The 20627-nt window shown below is 34.6% G+C and overlaps 1 protein-coding gene across 1 annotated transcript in view; it reads right to left on the reverse strand.

Moving 5' to 3' along the window:
• Positions 1-914: 914 nt before the first annotated feature.
• Positions 915-20627, reverse strand: part of LOC149065831 (ras-like GTP-binding protein Rho1) — a 29980-nt gene continuing 10267 nt past the window's right edge. Inside the window, exons 3-5 of the mRNA XM_089254081.1 lie at positions 19142-19342; positions 6998-7180; positions 915-2453 (exon numbers count right to left, since the gene is read on the reverse strand). Coding sequence (XP_089110207.1) covers positions 2415-2453; positions 6998-7180; positions 19142-19342 — 423 coding nt within the window. The 3' untranslated portion in view covers positions 915-2414. The remainder of the gene's footprint in view (positions 2454-6997; positions 7181-19141; positions 19343-20627) is intronic.

The following is a 20627-nucleotide window of genomic DNA, read 5'->3' on the forward strand; positions in this document are numbered from 1 at the left end:
CATAGATTAAAGATACTTCTGTTGATTTAAAGATTTTCTTTCTACCCCTCCTGCTTTTCGACCATAATTTGTTTTTACACTTTCCCCCACATCAAGGGGCAAAACCGTATCAAATTAATATATATATTTGGAGTAAATTTTCTTTTTTAAACCTTCCTTTTTTGTGAGGGTTTCAAGTTCCTCCTTTTCCCCACCACTTCCTTTCTTGACATTTCTCTGTGGCCTCTTAATTATCCACCTAAGAGGTCTCTACTCGATTTTCAGTTATGGCCAGTCACCTTGAAATATGGCAGGATCACAAAGGGCCATGTCTCCCAAGATGAGAAAAACTGATCGGAAGGTCTCTCAAAGCCGAAAGACACAAACGTTAACAAGCTCATTTTTGCTAATTTATTACATCAGTGTACTGATGACTGCAGTCTGCTGATCAGCTTTTCCCATAAAGTCATGCCATACTACTTTACCACACACCAACTCCGGTCATATATCACCATACGGAAATTTACAACCAGTGAAGTTGGGTGGGAAATGAAGGCGTTACGTTCACCCTGTGGGTGAACCCTATCAGTGGTCTCGCCCCAGGCTCAGTTGGCAAAGAACTTGTTTCTGGTGTTCTTTTGGCTGGATTTGAACCCATGGACCTTGACAGCAACCTTCATAGTGGAAGACGAGCATCTTACCACTGCGCCACTTGGGCGCCCAGTCATGACATACTATCACTGGCATGCGGATGAAAATATCTGCTTATGGTAACAGCCTGGATTGATACTATTAATACTTATCAAAAGTGTCAATATTATTGCAAACAATCATTTCTATTTTTATTCTCAATGTAAATATTCAACTAGCTGCATGCTCAATGTTATGAATAACAGTTTACAAATATGAAGTGAATATTTGATTTCCATACACCCTTAAGAATATAACAAACTTTTATTTATTTATTTTTTTTTTTGCTAAATCTTTACACAGGGTAAACAATACATCATGGCAATGAAAGTACTACATAAAAGGGAAGCCACCAACACTTAAAATTATACATTCAATTATTCAGGCAAACTTGAAAATCCATGACATAACTTCAAAGCATTCAGAAATTTACTATGTATGAAAATTATATGAGATTCAAAATAAGTGGCACAAGGCTCAACTATAAAACAAGGTCAAAAGCATTTACAATAATAAAGAAAATTGTAATTTGCACACATCGATTTTTTCGAGAAATGATATGGGGAAATGAAGTTGAAAAAAGCAGTTGAAAAAATTGAAGTCGTAAAACATTGTTTACACCTTAAAAATGGATAACAGAACTCAATATAGCAATGGCTGAAAAACATTATAAATATTAAACACAAATAAAAAAGAGGTTTTTCCAAACGGGTAGAAAAATACAAAAAAGATTTAGCATGTTTTTTGAAGTATAAGTGCGTGAATGTGTGTGTGGATTTTCCAAATAATTTTTTTCAATAACATTTCCATAAAAGTCATGCAATCCCTCATATTTTATTAAAATTAAATTTCAAAAGCATAAGAAATGCTTCGTAAAATAGCACATTTCCTTTAGAAGGGGGGGGGGGACTATCTATGACAGTATACATCTATAAAGAAGTGCACGCAAAAAACAGATTTTCTAATATGGAGACTTTTGTTTTTTTAACTAACACATTATCACACATTTATCAACACCTGTGATTGTATAATTTAACAACTTTTGCTAATTTTGATAAATCATATATTGATGTTTCAGATATGTTTTTGAACTTTCTGAGCGCTTAAATTTAATTTTCAAATGTCAAGTAGCTAAAAAAAATTTACCAAGTTAGCTTTTTTCACTTGACAGCTATCAAGATAATGCCACAAAAAGATTTAAGTTATATGATACTTGTTGTGAAAAGAAAATTTTAATTTAAAAAAAGGGTTAGTGCACTCTCATTAACTGATATATATACAGTATACCATAGCATATATATATATTCATATTGTCTATCAAAAGTAAATGCCACAAATACACACACACACACAACTTTAATTTTAATTCCAACTCCATTAATTTTAAGTCGCCAAAAAATTCCTTATTTTAGCCTTTTCTTTGAAAAGCATATATAGAACTAAAGAAAAAAAAATTCTCTCTTATTTAAAGTATGAACATACTAATGAATAAAGTTATAATAACTTTGACATACATCTTCAATAAATGCACACACAAGACAGCTTGTTTCCTGATAGTGTCAATGGCAGTATGGAGATGAAAATTCATCACAGGCCTTCTACAAAGGAAGAAAAATTTCACAACACATAAGAAATAACCATAAGGAAGACGGTCATCAGGGACATCATTCAATTTCCAACTTGCATATGAGGCACTCTGACATGCCAAGCTTTTAGCACAGACTAAAAAGTAAATATGAAAAGTTTCAAAAAAGGGTACATCTCGTCTTCTTCTTCCTTTTCACCTAGAAGAAAATGTGTATGTTTCAAATATCCGGTAGCAAGGGTAAAAAATTTGAAATTTAAAATAACCTATTTAATAATACATATAATTCTTATGAATGTATACTGAATTGCCACCTATTTTCAAGATTTTTTTTTTCTGATTGCACGCTGATAACTACTTTCTTCCCCCCCCCCCCCCAACAACAAAAAAATTTCCTCTACCATTGCTTTTATTTCTCACTATGATACAAACCACTTGCCATGATGTGTGTGCGGCTTTCTAGGAAGAGAAATATTTTTTGTATTATTTATACTGTGTGCAGACGTACCAACTTTTGGAATCCAGAAATCCTGAGATTCTCAAAAGGGGGGTACACCCTGCTCCCCCCCCCTGGCACTCAGACTCGATCAAAAAAATTTTTTTAATCAATTAAGAAAAAGTTTCATTCCTTCCCCCCAAGGCAGGTTCTGCATTGCCCCTGAGCAGAATATAATTCTGTGTCAAGTTTTTCCATGCAGAATAGAGAAATCACATCTACATACTGTTCGTAAAACATGTGTTGGATTTCGTGGATGCTATCAGTGATTGATAATTTTGGGTATATGAACTCTTAAAAGCTTTATATTTAGCTTTATATAGCTTGAAGTTTTATATTTTCTTTCTGAAGACATATTTAATCGGAGAAAACAATTTAAAAACTTCGAAATACAAAGCTGCTGATGAAAAAACTTGTGACTTGAATATTTTTTATTCAGGGCTTTAAAAAAAACCAACTTGTGTTTACCGCATGGCTGTTAATGGAATACAATAACGATTATACAGGAATTTCGGCAACCAAGGGCTTCCCCCTGATGATTGCTGATAAACGCTACATAAACAAAGTCACGTCTTTGCTTAAATGCAGTCACCAAGACTTTTTTTATGGCTGCTCGATGGAAATGACCACGGCTGTCCTCTATGGGTGTTTTCCCCTAACAACGACGGCAGTCATTGATGTCACGACAGCGTAAAAGGTCGCGTAAAAATCTAATTTTCTGCCAAAATCAGAAGAAACTTTAACAAATCCGGGGAGCAGGAAGGATGAAAAATCTGGAGTATCCCGCCTAAATCCGAAGAGTTGGCAAAAGTCTGTGTGTGTATATTTCTTTCTCGCTTCTCTTATCTAACCTTAAACAAGAGCTGACACCGCCCACTGCAAATTCATTGATTGGAGGTAGAAATAAAAACGTTTTATAGTAAAAACAACTTCAAGGCATTTTTAGAAGACAAGATATTTTGGGGTGGCTGAAATCTTGGTATTGTTACTGAAAGGGGTTAATAACAGCTTTGAGTAGGCCTACACATGGAAAAACAAAAAAATAAATCAATATAACCATCCAAAACACAAGATTTAATTAAAGGGGGAGGGAAATAAAACTAGTGTTATGAGTGGAATTCGAACCATCAACTTTTGATAGCCAATTCATAGCAGGGTTTAAGCTACGGTCGCATTTATCGCAAAATGCGAAAGAAAATCGTAGAATGCGAAAGAAGTAATAGCCACTTTCGCAAAAATGCATATAGGAGGTATGAAACGAGTAGACATCCAACCATCAATCATTACATTAGCATTGTAGCATTTTGCTAAAGCTTTTCCCCAATGGAATTTTTCATCCAGCTTAAACCCTGATTCATAGTCCTACCAACTGCTCAAACTGCTGCTGCTAACCGGAGTCCTAATTAAATATATGAATTCTTGAAAATCTAAGTTATTTGCCGCTATTGCACATAAAGTCTTTCAATTTTTTTTTGCAGCAACCAATTCTCATAGCTTCAACTATCGTGAAACCACCTTTAGCCCAGGGTCGTATCAGTTTTGGCCAGGAATGAATTATCCTTGCAATAGCAAACATATGACTTGTTAATGGTAAAATTGATTTCATTGAGAAAAAGCTATCACTGAAGCAAAGTTTTGGGGTTTTAAACACTGTTTTTACTACTTTTGGAGGGTTAAAATTACAACCCTGCCTCCTCTATTTGTCTTATACTTCTTTTTGAAAATCTCATTGATAGGGTTTTTATATTCAATTGCATTAAAAATATATTTTTAACATTCTTTAAATTCATAATTGATGTGTGAACATACATACACTCACTTATGCATTGAATTAGTTCACAAATTAAATTTTATTGTATTAATATCATTTAATTTCTTTAACATAACGTAAATTAGCTTATAGCCCTTCACATTGGGAAATGAAAATTCTCATTTTTACAAAATAAGCTTTGTCATTAGAAAACAAGAATTCTCATTTTACACATATGTTGAAATATCTTTATATCACTTTATACAGGGTGGTAACTATCGACCACCCAGTAATTATAAGTGATTACTTGTGAAAAAATACTATGGAAAAGTTTTTTTAGTTTTTGGATCAGACGACTATTAAGTGAGTTATGATCATCTAAGCCTCGTCCTGGCCCATTGGGCTATACGACAAGATCTGTTAATCTGATGCTGAGTGAGCAATAAGTTGTGTGTTGAGTTATAACGTTTTTAAATTTTGTGACATGTCATTTCTCTAACGGTTAGGTACACGCCAAACAGCGAACGTACATTTCTTTGTCAGCAGAGGGTTGTCACATCTTGAAAATTAACTGAAATATTCCATCCCGTTAGAAGCCAAGTTTGGTCTTCTTTCAAGATTGGTGCTTTTTCTCTCCATTTAGTGTAATATTATAACCATGTTGCTACGTGTAATTACATGTTACCTTCGTAAAACTATGTTGGCAAATTTATCACCACATTTGTAAAGTGTTAGCCAAAAGTGAGATCTATTTGAATTTTTTTTTCAACCAACACTTTTGCCATATTGTGGTAATTTGCTCTCCTTCACTGTTTAGTGAAGAGTTCGGAGGAGAGGTGCATATACTGCATATTGTTTACTGCACAATCGTTTATTTTACAGGCTTTTGAATTAAATCACACGTTGGTCAATAAAACAGAGCAATATGTTTTGCGCCATTTGAAACTTTCATCAAAAATTTTACGCCTAAAAAGCTTTAATGAGAGATGGTAGCTTCTTAACGAAGGTTTGATGAGTGGAAAAAGAATAACAATGATTCAGAAGCTTTTAATCAAACTAATTATTTTATGAATTGGCATATGCAATATAATTAGTGGTTTTGGATTTTTTCTATTGATTATTCATCAAGTCATATTTTCATACAGATTTATACATGTTGCAATGAAGATTTTTGATTTCCTTGTGATTGCAATTGATATTTATCGTGCTGAAATGTTAATAAATATACTTTACTTTTTTTATGAAAAATATTTTGTCACGACTTTGAAATTTATTCCAGTCTACATCACATTTGGCCATTTTTTCAGATGAATTTTCATTATGGGGCACCCCCTCTTAGCAAAGATGGACTTCAGGCTCTTGCCACCCTAGGCACTACTAATTTTGCCACCCTTTCAAGATGCTCTTATATTCCGTTTCTTGATTCCCCTCCCCAAAAGTTCATGCCCTCCCCCTTAGCTCTGTCAAAATGAAAGCCGCCTCTTTACTGCTTGTTTTCTTAAATATGGTTTTGAATATTGTGTCATACACTCATAACATAAATGAGACGATGTAAAAATTTTAAATTGTATTTGTTAGGCTTTATTTATGCTTGTTGTAACTGATCGATTTCATTCAACAAGCTTATTGTGTTAATCAAGTAAATTGTGTTACAGAATTACAATCAAAAACCATGATGCAAAATGTGAATCTTCCAAAATTTTTAAATTACAACTGGCAAAAAATATCATCTGAAAATTATTACCTTTACTTTATTCATTTAAAGGGTGTCACGACCCCAGAAGTCGATTTTTCAAACAAGACTAAAAAATATTTCGTGTCTATCAGGTTAATTTGTTTTTCAAAATAAAATTTAAAAAATAATGAATCGTAGTACAAATGTGAACAAGAAAAAACAATTTGAGCGTGATTCTCCCAAATTGCAGTTTTTGAGCTCATCTGTTAAGATTTAAAAACTACTGCAAAAAAATTCTGAATTTTTATAGGAATATTTATACGTCTTAGTAAAATGACCCTGAAACTTCAATATCTGATCATTATTTAAAAAATGCATAAATTTCAAAAATCTGTGGGGATTCAACATTTTAAAAAAAATACTTCCCATGGGTTAATTTGCTGGGTTTCCATGGGTTTGGTGCATGTTCGATGAATTTGGCAGGATTATAAAGTGAAGTCATCAATTTTTAAAGTGCTTTAACTCATTATTTGTCAAATAAAAGAAACAAAGCACTTTTCCACATTAGTTTTTCACAACGAATCACGTGTTTGATTGTGTGTTATTGGACAGTTGATAGTTACCACCCTGTATAAGTGAGACATTAAGTAGTAATAATTATATAATTATTCATTTAAACATTAAGAATAAAACTTATAAAAGTTTTAGGAAAAATAACCCACTGCAAATGTGTTAATATAGAAAATTCATTAATCTTAAAATTGTTACATGTGATTTGAATTTATATAATCTTATCGAAGAATTTATATAAAAATATCGTACTTGAAGAGCAGCTCGTGTGGCAGTTTCGAAAATCTCTCGAACCCCTTCTTTGGTTTTTGCTGAACATTCCAAATATCCATATGCATTAATTTTTTCTGCCATAGCTCGTCCTTCTTCAGATGTTACAGGCTTTTGCTTCATCTTAGCTAATTCAGCAATAGTGTGACTATCATTTCTCAAATCCTAAAAATAAGGGAAAACTTTTGTCAAAAAATTTAATTACATAATACAGTGAAACTTCATAATTAAAAACGTGGTTAATTCTAATTTTGGATAATTAGAACTTTTACCAGCTCCCCTTGAGTTTTTTAATTTAATGTTAAAATTTCTTAATTCAAATTTCTTTTAAATGTTTTAGATAATTCAAAGAGATATGGAGGGAAAAAAATCAGTTTTTGTATGAACACAAATTTAGTTTGAAAAATTCTATAAGCATTCAAGACTTTCTTTCCACCAACTTGTCATACAACCAATATTTGAAGGCAAAAATTCAAAATTTGAAAATTCTGATGTAATTTCAGCACACTATGCATGCAGTTTTTTTCAATCTTAACATCTGGTTCAAATTGCCATACTACCATTCTATCTGCTGAGCAATGCAAAAAGAAATGTAGATTGTAAAATAATTTTATGCTCTCTACAGAATTATTTTGGACAATATATGAGTATTTTTTCATGTAAAATATACAATTTGAATAAAGCATAGTATAAACGCTAAAGGAAAAACTATGGAACTATTTGATAATTCTTCATTATGAAATTCTTAATCAAAAATTTCTCCAATTGCTCATATATGTGTATTGATATAAACCATCTGCTGCACTCTTTCCATAACAGATGGGTGTTTAAAAAGTTCTTTTATGCCAAAAATGTATAAGATTGATTCCTATTATTAAATTATCTAAATCATAGTTTCCCAAACTTTTTGTTCTATCGCCCCCTTCAGAAAATTTTTTCTCTCATCGCCCCCCAACTCAAGCGAACCCATAGGATCCTATATTATACCCGTGACTTCTATCGCCCCCTTGGACCTTTCCATCGCCCACCAGGGGGGGGGGGCGATATTGCCCACTTTGGGAAACACTGATCTAAATAATCACTAAGACACACTTAAAACGATACCCTTATTATGCATAACATTTAGAATGTAGCTAGCAATCAAAATACTAAATTGGAGAACTAAAATGTCCTTTAATTTAACAGTGCTGATTGCGAATGATGCATACGAAAATCTAACTTATTCCAAGCGAAAAAGAAAGAATGGTAACATTGACAATAAGTTTTTGACTGTTTCAATACTGAGTAAGTTTCTGAGGCCAAAAACATAACCTGGAATTTCCTATATCACTTATATTTTGAATAAACAGCTCTATTTTGCTTAGTAAATTGTAACACAAGTAATCAGCAGTTTAGATGAAATGGGGACCATAAAATTATATCTGTGCTAGACTCTTTGTGTGCGCCCGAGTGGCGTGGTGATAACACCGTGAAGGTTGCTGTCACGGTCCCGGGTTCGAACCCAAGAGAGGATATAGGTAAGATGTTTTCCCTAACAACTTGAGGCAGCCACTGACAGGCAGCGCCTTCATTTCCATCTCATTAATGGCAGTAAATTACAATATAGCAAGTTGGTGTTTGGTGAAGTAGACTCTTTGCGTGTCGAAATTGCAAATAAGTAATATTTTGTTTTAATTATTGTAATAAATTGGTGTTTAAAAATAAAACTTAACAGAAAAAAGTTACTCATGTTATCAACCTACTGCGATCAAAATATTATCCAAAAGCATTAATTTAGGCTTTTGACTGTCTTTGGTGGTTTAAACCAGTTTAAACCCAACCCTGGACAAAACCAATAAAATCGATCAAGTCAGTCTTGAAGATATGCCCAGGTTCTCTATGATCGACTTTTGATAAAAAACAAATACTTCTTTCTCTGAAAATAGCACGCTTTGTATGCTAAAACGTACGTCAGAATTTAATTTGCTTTTTGCGTTAGATTTATTTTTTTAGCAACTCAGTTTGACAAAAAAAATTACCATTGTTGAACGGAAACCAGCAAAACTATGATCTAATTCATAAAAAGCCTATCAGTGCTAAATGAATCCAACAAGTGTTTGAATAAGTGAGCTATTTCAAATATGAATTGTCAGTATAGGAAAATACCAAAATGCTAATTCGTACATTTTAAGGTTTTTTTGATAATTTAACACTATTAATAATATTGTTCAGCTAGAATGTATCAAAAATGTTTCTACTCTATACAAATTACATTATTCAAACTATGGATCAAGGTATACCATTCAAAATCTGAAACAAAATCATCAATGAAGTGGAGAGATGGGAACTATTAAAAAACTGAAATACCTCCTGGAAGAAATTACCTATAGCCCTGATGAGTCAGAGAAAAAGAAAAGCAAGGTGGCCAAGGACATAGTATGGGAAGCTGAATGAAATGGTGTAGACATTGGAAAAGAAACCAAACAGAGGTGGGAGAGATGGAGTCAAGAAGATTAAGGTAAAGAAAATACTTATAAAAGCAAGAAAAGAGGCAGCCTTCTGAAAAATAGATCTTATGAGTGAGATCAACCCGGTGGAACTGGGGCTTAGAGTGAATCGGATGGAGAATGTCAGGGATGGAGTGCTGGTCAAAGTGGAAAGGGATGAATGGTACAAACTGGAAAACAAGGTCACAGAGAAACCCAGGCTGAACAAGAAATGTCAAATTAGAGAGAGAGAGGGAGACAAACCAAGAATCATAGTGTAGGGTGTGGGAGAGAGTGATGAGAGATGAATAAGATTAAGAGATTAGAAGACTCACCACAGCGTCATGGAAGTCGATAGAGATGACTTCATCCTCCTTAGAAAGAAGGAGTTTGTCCACCTCGGGTGGTGGAAACATCAAGTAAAGGAGTTCCTAGCACCCTGCTAGTGCTACAAGTGTCTCTAATATGGGCACCGAACTGCAAGATGTACCAACAAGGAACGATGTGGGAGAGAAGAGCACAAGAAAAAAGGATGTAACGAGAGGGAGATGTGTGAATTGTGCCACAGAGAAAAGGACGGAGCTGTCCCATGGAGCAACTGATGCTGTTCGATCTATCAAAGAGAACTGAGAAAAGCTTGGGTCAACAGTTTACGAGTAGGGAGATTGTGAGGCATAGTTGTTTAGTTTTAAGGCTAGATTCTTTAGATACAATTTAAGCAGGAGCCTTACGCTCCTTTTGTTTGGGTTAGTGTTTTAAAGTTAGTTTAAATTGGGGGGAGTGTTATAGTTGGGTTTAGTTTCAATTTCAACTTGTAGGTGTACTGATTTAACAGATCCGGGCCATGTAAAATCTGTGAAGCTTGGACCGAATAAAGGCGCAGTTAGTATGCGACAGACTTGGTTGTAGGATTGCTGGCATGGAATCGGATCAATAGGACTGCTATATGACCATAGGTAGCAGGTCAGTATGTTTGTCTTCCACTTACCCACTGTTATTCCTAGTTTATAATGAATGACATGACTGATTCATCACTGCCAAGCCGAATCTACTGAAGTTATAAATATGAAATTTGGTCAGTAGTTTCATTTTATGAAAACCCACACTAAGAAAGGGTTTTTTGAAATTCGACCCCCTAAGGGGGTTCAAAGGTTATATAGAAAAATCATGCCGAGCCGAAACTGCTGAAGTGAAAAACATGAAATTTGGTCAGCATTTTCATTTTGTAATGTACTCTCACTAAAATGGGATTTTTTAAAATTCAACCCCTACGCAGGGTTCAAAGGTTATATGGAGCAATCACCCCTGAAGCTATGAATATGAAATTTAGTCAGCTGTTTTATTTTATGATGTTTATTATATTTTATTATATTATAACTCGCTAAGGAGCAAATTTTCAAATTTCAATTTTTAAGGGGGTTATAAGGCGGTTCAAAAGTTATATGGCACAATCATGGCGCAGTGCTGAAACCACTGAAGCAATGAATATGAAATTTGGTTAGTATTATATTTTATGATGAATATACCTACTAAGACAGGATTTCTGAAAATTCAACCCCTAACGCAGGGGTCTTCAACCTTTTTCGCTTCACAAGCACCATTTATGTCCATCACCACCTAGGGAAGAGCACCTAAAAATTATCGCCCCCCATAAAATCTTTAAAATTTAAATGAAAAAACAATCTATTTCTGAAACTCAAAATTTCGTATTAAAAAAGGAAAAAGAGTTCTACCTTCTTTAATTATTTACTTTTGTGGTTGCGTATGTACACAAATCAAAATTTTAAATTCATATTACACAGGGTATTTTGTTAAACTTTGAAGCATGCGAAGAAAAATTCATTTTGCAAAACAAACTGAAATCTAATATGCAGAATTATTGGGTTATACTGAAAAATCTTGACACAAAGAAAAAAAATTTAAATGCTGCGGATTCTCCTCAACAGAGAAGCAGATTTCGAAAGCCTAATTTTGCTGAGGGAAAATCAGTTTTTTTCATTAAAAAAAAAGGAAAAAATTATTTCGTACTTAAAAAAAAACTAAAGATGGATTTACATAAATTAAAACTGAAGATGGATAAAAATTAATAAATTCAGGATTTATGAAAATCAATGAAAATTCATTATTTATGAAAATTTAGAATTTACAAAAATTTAGAATGATTATATATAAGTATTATGATTAATAAAAATTAGAATGAATGAAATGAAAAAGATATATCAAGAGAAAAATGATTGTTTTGATACAAAATTAATACAACTCATTCAAATAACATGCATTTGACCTTTGGAGGGGGCACGAAAAGTTTGGGGGTGGGGCACAAGGAAATTTTTCTAGAGAAATTTTAAGAACATTCAAAAAGCATTTAAATGAACTAGTAACCCAAGTACTAGTAACAGAAATTGAATAAAATAGCACGTAAAAGGTATTTTCTTTCGATATTTTAACTTTTGAAAAACAAAAATATTTGTTTTCCTTAAAATTTTTTTGATCGGCTTGAAGGGAGGGGCACGATCCCTCTGCGTACGGCTCTGGTCGATAGGATGAACTTTTAATGAATAAAATGTTTCTACACACCACCACCCCCCCTTCGATTGAAGGATCTTAAAATTAAAATACCTTTCATTTCTGAACAGTTACTTTTCAGTGAGAACCTTGACACTTATTTTAATTATTTCAGAATGCCATTGGCGTCTATTTCAATATTGCTGATAGCAATTCTCATACATGCTTCTAAATGTTCATTACTCAGTCTTGATTTTGTCTTCTTCAAATTGTTCATCACAGAAAAAGTACACATTTGCTAGAAATAAGTTGTGCCAAACACTGCTAAGCATTTTATAATGAAAAGCTTGTTGCAACGTAGGAAATGTTTTACAATCATCCAAACCCCAAAAATCTGCCAAACTTTCATTTTCAAACTAATATTTTATTGTTCTGGAGGCCTGCAAATCAATTAGTCCTGATTCAGATTGGCTGATGCTATCAACATTTATTGTTTGGATTTTCTCTACTGAACAGACTGGAAAAAAAAGGGTTTGACACTAGTTCAAACAGTGAAGCATAGTCTTTAAGAAAATCAAAACGCTCATTGAATTGTAGCATGATATCCTTAAGACATGGAATGACAATTAAGTATTCTGTCTTATTCAGATCCTCCAAAGTTTTTCCCAATTTTCTGGAAATTGACTATATGTGTTTCTACGCATGTTCAAGAAACAAGGTCAGTTTCTGACTGAAGCCTATCACCAAAATTCACACACATATCACAAACAGTATTATGTTCTCCCTCTGCATGCATACGTTTAGATCATTGAGTTTTTGAAACAGACCAACTATGAATGGATGAGATTACTTTGAAATCTTCAAATAGTTTTGGAAATTGGTGATTGATTTTGTGATGAAATTGCAGCTTTAATTTCTTCGAATATCGCCCACATACGGGAAATTGCCTTGCCTCGGCTTAGCCAGCATACATCCGCAGCTCTGAATAAGGAGCATCCAAATCTCCAAATCTTGTGAAAACGTTTTTAGAAGGTGCTTAGCTAATGGTTTTGATATCAAAAAATTAATAACTTGGACAACTATAACAATGTACTGCAAGGTTTCCATGACATCTGGGACATTCTTCAATCGGCTACATAAAACTTCCGCATGAATTAAGCAGTGAAAATGAACAAAATCGAGAACATGGGAATCTGCATTAAGGAGGGCGATCAAGCCCTTTTTTATTCTGCACATCGATGGTGCCCCATCAGAAGCCACACAGAGAAGTTTTTTTCAGTTCCATTTGGTTCGACTCCACAAAGTGCATAAGACCATTATATCTTTTCCAGTTGTAGTGCCTGTGCCCCAGTGGCATGGTGGTAAGATGCTCGTCTACCATCATGAAGGTTGTTATCAGGGTCCCGGGTTCGAACCCAAGGGAGGATATAGATAAGATATTTTCCCTAACGAACTTGAGGCGATCACCGATAGACAGAGCCTTCGCTTCCAACCCATCTTACTAATGGCAGTAAATTGCAATATAGCGATATGGCCAGAGTTGGTGTTTGGTGAAGTAGTAGTTGTAGTGCCTGTTAATGGAATAAGTGTTAGAAATAATTCCTCTGTCTATCAGCATCTATGCAACACACGAAAACTATGAGTTGTGAAACAAATGCATGATCTGTGGATTCGTCTACAGCTAAAGAAAAATATACACGTTGTGAAACCAATGCATAATCTGTGGACTCGTCTACAGCTAAAGAAAAATATACACGTTTTCAATTTTTCTAGCGTTGATTTCTTGATGGAGAAGACGCAATATCATCCAACTCATCTTGCAACAGTAGTATCACTAAGAGGGATATTCTTAGCAGCATTTTAACCATGGTTTTGCGATATTTTTCTAGTATAAGTTCTGCAAGGGTATCAACTGCAGAAACTATGCAATTTTTGATCACTTCTCCTTTCATGAAAGGTAAATCCCCCCCTCAGCAAAAACTATTTTCTTTAAATTGTATCTTCGTAAATGTTTCTCAGTTTATACATTGTTTTTTTTCTCAACACCTGTTCTCTATAACCAAACTGTTGAAGTGACAATACCGGATTTTCTAATCGGCATGGGGTCTTCCATTCGTGTCCTTATCAGTACTCCTACTTTATCTATACCTTTTTATCTTTCCCCACATCAACAAGCCTTGTGAAGTGACTCACTCTGTCCTTCTCAAAAAATTATTCTTTTAGCTGACTCGTTCTTCTGAACTAAACTGAAGAGCCAAAAAAACTGGTACAGGCATGCGTATGCAAATAAAGAGATATGGAACCAATCAGAGTACGGCGCTGCGATCAGCAACGCCTATATAACACAACAAGTGTCTGGCATAGTTGTTAGATCTGTTACTGCTGCTACAATGCCAGGTTATAGAGATTTAAGTGAGTTTGAACGTGGTGTTATAGTCGGCGCACAAGAGCTGTGACATAGCATCTCCGAGGTAGCGATGAAATTTGGATTTTCACGTACAAACATTTCACTAGTGTACCGTGAATATCGGGAATCCAGTAAAAAATTAAATCTATGACATTGCTGCAGCCGGAAAAAGATCATGCAAGAACGGGACCAACGACGACTGATGAGAATCATTAAACGTGACAGACGTGCAACCCTTCCGCAAATTGCTGCAGATTTCAATGCTGGGCAATCAACAAGTGTCAGCGTGTGAACCATTCAACAAAACATCATCGATATGGGCTTTCGGAGCCAAAGGCCCACTCGTGTACCCTTGATGACTGCACGACACAAAGCTTTACGCCTCGCCTGGGCCCGACAACACCGACATTGGACTGTTTAGGACTGAAAACATGTTACTTGGTCTGACGAGTCTTGGTTCTAATTGCTTCAAGCTGATGGACGTGTACGGAGACAACCTCATGAATCCATGGACCCTACATGTCAACAGGGGACTGTTCAAGCTGGTGGAGGCTCTGTGATGGTATGGGGCGTGTGCAGTTGGCGTGATATGGGACCCCTGATACGACTCTGACAGGTGACAGGTACGTAAGCATCCTGTCTGATCACCTGCACCCATTCATGTCCATTGTGCATTCCGACAGACTTGGACAATTTCAGCAGGACAATGCGACACCCCACACGTCCAGAATTGCTACAAAGTGGCTCCAGGAACATTCTTCTGACTTTAGACACTTCCGCTGGCCACCTAAATCCCCAGACACGAACATTATTGAACATATCTGGGATGCCTTGCAACGTGCTGTTCAGAAGAGATCTCCACCCCCTCTTACTCCTACGGATTTATGGACAGCCCTGCAGGATTCATGGTGTCAATTACCTCCAGCACTACTTCAGACATTAGTCGAGTCCATGCCATGTCGTGTTGCGGCACTTCTGCGGGCTCGCGGGGGCCCTACACGATATTAGGCAGGTGTACCAGTTTTTTTGGCTCTTTAGTGTATTTATACAACCAATTATGAAGTTTTCACAGAAACTCAGTTGAAATCTCCTCTGATCGTGAAAGCAACTTTCCTTCTGTGTCATTAACTGTGGTTAGTAAAGTACTGCAATAGCAATGTCACATTAACAAATTAATGAATGGGAAGACAAATGAAATTTAAACAATTATGAAATGAAAAATTAATTTAACCTGATATCAAATTTTCTATATCAAATAAATAATTCAACAGGTAAATTTATATTTAAAAAAAATGGAAACAATAACTATTTGGTTACGTAGATAGTTAAAATAAATAGAATCTACACTTGATGTTAATTTTTATTTTTGTCCAGCTTTTTCTCTCCCTTCTATATTATTAAAAATTTGTCATTGATTTAAAGTGATCTGTTAATATAATATTGCCAATTTCCTTTGTGATTCATCACTTGTGAAAACAATTCCAAACGAGTAGAATGATGATCCAGAAATCTGTTCCACGTAATCCCAGAGCTATGTCTCTTTATAATCAACGCAATGCATGACCGAAAATACACGATCTAAAAGTGACCGTAAACTAACACTAAAATAACTCATCAATGGCCAATGTAACAACAAAAATTTTATCCATTTCAGCACTTTTGTCATACATTTTTCTAAAAATCACTCATATAAGAGAAATTAAAAAAAATAATTTAAGTATGAACCCGTATACCGATTTTTTTGGCAAGATTTGGATGATATAAGCCTATGAATCAGGGTTTAAGCTGGATAAAAAATTCCTTTTGCAAAAAAGCGAAAATGGGAGGAAAAGCTTTAGCAAAATGCTACGATGCTAAGGGGCCATTCAAGTATTACGTCAGCAGATTTTTTAGCCATTTTTGACCCCTCCCCCCTTGTCAGCAAAACACTGACCCCCTCCACCCCTTGTCAGCAAAATTTAGTTAGTAGCTTAGAATATTTCATATCTTCAAAAAGGGTGGTTGATGACGTAAGCAACCTTCAAACCCCCCCCCCCAATCAAAAGTCAGCAAATCCGAAACCCCCCCCCCCGATGCTGACGTAATACTTGAATGACCCCTACTGTAATGATTGATGGTTGGATGTCTACACGTTGCCTACCTCCTGTACGCATTTTTGCGAAAGTGGCTACTACATTTTTCGCATTCTACGATTTTCTTTCGCATTTTGCAAAAAATACGGCCTTAGCTTAAACCCTGCTATGAATAAGGCTATTGCCCCAATAAAAAGTCTCCAAAACTGGAATCTGTTTACACATAATATAGAGAGAAAAAGATAAATGAATTTGTTCTTTTGCTATCGACCTATGTCACTCTTTTATATAATGAACTTGCCAAGAAAATTTTTTATTTTCAACTGGGGAAAAAGCCATTACTGAGTACAATGAAAAAATATGATTGTGCCCTATGGTTGCAAACTGAAGGTAATATGCAATTCTATCAAATAGATTTAGGATGTGTATGGGCATCTTAGGGCTGGGATTACACAATAAAAGTTCCCCTCAGTTGCGACCTTGGTTACAACAGCCCCTTACAATTAAAGAAGGCCCTGTGAATTCAGCTTCTCTCTCAGCAAAACTTATAATCTATACAAAAACCACAAAGGGACAATCCAGTGGACTTCTCATTGTGGGGATGCCATTCTAAAGTGTACCAATGAAATGGGGAAAAACCTCTAGACCAGTGGTGTTCAAATCGTAATGCGCGAGAGATTCTCCAAAATAAAAACTTCCAAATAAGACTCATTTGGATTTAAAAATATGTCAAAACTGAAGAATGCCTTTATTCAACTAAGCTAATTACCATGTATCATACAATGTAATTTTATCAAATTCTATTTGAACAATACTTAGTATATCAGCTCCGTCATGCCAGAATCACAAATGTCCAATATCGTTGCAAAAAAACCAAAAAAAACATGGAAAATGGCATCTGAATGTTTACTCTACCCACGTTTCTCTATGGAAGTTATTTTCCTAAAATGTTTTGTTACAACTGTTTTAATACGGATACACATTCACGTTTCAGGCAGAACTTAGATAGCAAAACAAGGTATCCAAACAGCTGATAAAAAAAGGAAAAATTTATACATTCGTGCTTCTGGCATGCGGTGGATGATATCAAGTTAGTACTTTTGCAGGGTGACAAAGAGAATAACCCGATTTCAAAATTATATATTTCATAAAAATTAAAAACACGGAATTGAATAAGTAATATGTCAATATACAAGGAAAAATGTATCTACGTTTTATGAAATTTTTTTGTTAATGGCCGATTTCAAGTGTAGAATCATTTTGAAATCGGATGATTCTTAATCACCCTGTATACAAAAATCACGGACCATACACCTCGCTATAATTCCATCTTGCACAAGGGACACTAATTACATCAAAAAGCAAAGTAGATATTTATATATTTAAAAAAAATTGATATATTTGGAAGTCAGCTTAGCCTAATAAAAATCAAAACAAGCGTTTTGACAGCACATTTACTGACAAAAAATTGAATGTCTCAGAAAACAAGGACATATGGTCAGCCTATGTAGGGATCGCAAATAAATTGTGTGATCAAAAGTGGGTAGCACTTCAAAAAGTTTACACACCAATACTCTTGACCACAAAGGGTTAAAATTATGGGGTTCCCCCTTTTCATGAAATTTCCTTTTGTATGGATAGAATCAGCAGTACTTGTTATAGAAATTTATTGAATTTTTTTGAACCCAAAAGGCAGACGTATCAAACTGGTGCCCCCCCCCCCCCAAAGGAAATAGTGGTGGGCATGACATCCCAACAATATCCAGAAAACATGGGTCTTTTAATTTTTAAAAAATCATAACTTTATTATTAAAAAGTATGAAGAATTTATCACAAAATCAAAACCAAATAATTCAGCAGTAAGAGACACTAAATATATAAAATCAGCACTCTCAATGTCAGTTTTTAGAAAACAAAATTTGTTTTCCGCTTAAAAAACAGTCTGAAGCATTAGAGATTAGCATATACCACTATGAGAAACTAACTAATGAAGAATTTAAAGCCTTAAATATGTGGAAGTTAATTGTTCTAATATTTGGTTTTTTCTAAATTAGAAAATTACTGGTATAAATCAAAAGTGAGACTTTTTTTTCCAGCATAAAACTCAAAAACTTCGTTTTTTTTTTAATCTTAAAATTTTTTAGTACTGTATTCATTTGATCATTTTTGTGCACCACGATCATTTCCTGAACACGAGGGCTAATTACACCGGGACCTACAATTTATTGCCAATTCCAAACGGCAGCCTTTTTTATACTCATGAAGAGGTTGGTGACTCCCTGCGGTAGCAATCTTTTTCTGTGGTCATGTCACCGTTTCTGTTGTACCATGTCAGGATTTTAGTACTGTAATTTTAATTCATATTTTAATGAGTTATATTACTTAAAATTGATATTATTTAAAATTTATATTATTTTTACAGCTACGCAAATTGAAACTGACGCTTTGCTCAAGGTGTCACTAAGCCGCCCCAATTTTTTTGTCCTTTCAGCAACGAATAATCAAGGTTTCACTTTAATCTAGCACAATCTGTACTGCTGCGGCTGAAGGAGAATTTAAAGTTGGAACTTCATCAAGTTTTCAAGTATCTGCACAAATGGTGCATCACACATTCCTAGTTTGAGAACATTAATTTGAATAGTAATTTTTAATAACTTGAAAGAAAAGCTGCACACACCTTCTTGTTCCCAACAAGAATGATTGGTACATTTGGACAAAAGTGTCTAACTTCTGGAGTCCACTTTTCTGGTATGTTTTCCAAACTATCAGGACTATCTATACTGAAGCACATCAAGATAACATCGGTATCTGGATATGACAATGGCCTGAGTCGATCATAGTCTTCTTGACCAGCTGTATCCCATAAAGCCAACTGAACCTATATTATTCAGTACAAAAAATCATAAATTAAAAATATATATCATATGTCTTAAAATAAAGTCCTGTTTACATAGGCAGAAATTACCGGTAACAAGGATTTTTGCTACAACCAGTTTAGATTATGCTGGTATTTCCCCCTTCCCCTTTCCAGAAGTCACTGGTCACGTGAGTTGAATGGAAGTGGTTGGCTCAAGATAACTGACGAAGGAACTAATTTTTGCAGTACAGAGGATTATGGGAGAGAAGGTTGAAGTCACCCACCATTCCTCATCAAAAAAAGATTTGAGGGATCTCTGTCTTTTTTTTCCCCCTTATGAGGAAAAAAGTACTACTAAATCATGGCACTTGACAATTCCCAGGCACCAGATTGCCATCGATTTGGTTAAGACTGGTTTTTCTGGAGAAAAAACCAGACTTGCCTCTTAAGAAATTCAGCTGGCGCCTAAATTTGTCGACTTGTCAAGCCCTATCTTGGTCTTCAACTGCAAAAATGCTAATTATATTTCCAAATATTGTCACTGATTTTATAAGTACAGTAGAATGTCGATAACTCAACACATGAATACCTTGACTACCTCACAGTAACTCAACATTTATTATTCTTGTGGTTGGCACAATACTAAATTCAACTACGACTTGTAATTCTTTTTTCAAAAGAATACAAACAATGCAACGCAACTAATTTTTTAAAAATTGCGCAGATGTTGGTCAGTTAATAAATTTTCACAACATCGTTCATGATGACATGTATTTCAACATCTTTTCATTTCATTTTTCATTTGTAGAAGATTCTCACACCTCAGGATAGGATCACTTCCCACTGTTTGGAATCGGAAAACTCAGCCTGGTGGCTACAAAAAAAAAAAAATCAGATAGGTGTGAATGATACCTGCAATTTTTAAGTGAGTGATGGTTAAGTAAGCTGGATGGAAATTTTCTAGTTAAAATAAAATGAAAGTTTTCCTTATTTTTTAAAATTGCACTGCTCATTAACAAGTGACATATTTGACATAACTTTAATTTGAGATTATTTGAAACATTTCTTAAAAAACTGCAGATAACTTTTTGTTGTAAATTTATAGATGAAATAAATTGTTTGACTACATATAAGTACATGCACATGCATAAATGATATTTAAAAATTGTGAGGACAATATCAAATGAAACCTCACTAACTTGACATCCGCGTAAATCGGCATTTATCAATACTTTTAGGGTGTAGCATTAACGAGGTTTCACTGCATATAATAAGTATATACAGTAATACCCTGGTTTTCATTAAA

The sequence above is a fragment of the Pholcus phalangioides genome, unplaced genomic scaffold, assembly GCF_987345545.1.
Source record: "Pholcus phalangioides strain wild (caught in Gottingen) unplaced genomic scaffold, Ppha-v1.0 ptg000039l_1, whole genome shotgun sequence".
Lineage (NCBI taxonomy): Eukaryota > Metazoa > Arthropoda > Arachnida > Araneae > Pholcidae > Pholcus > Pholcus phalangioides.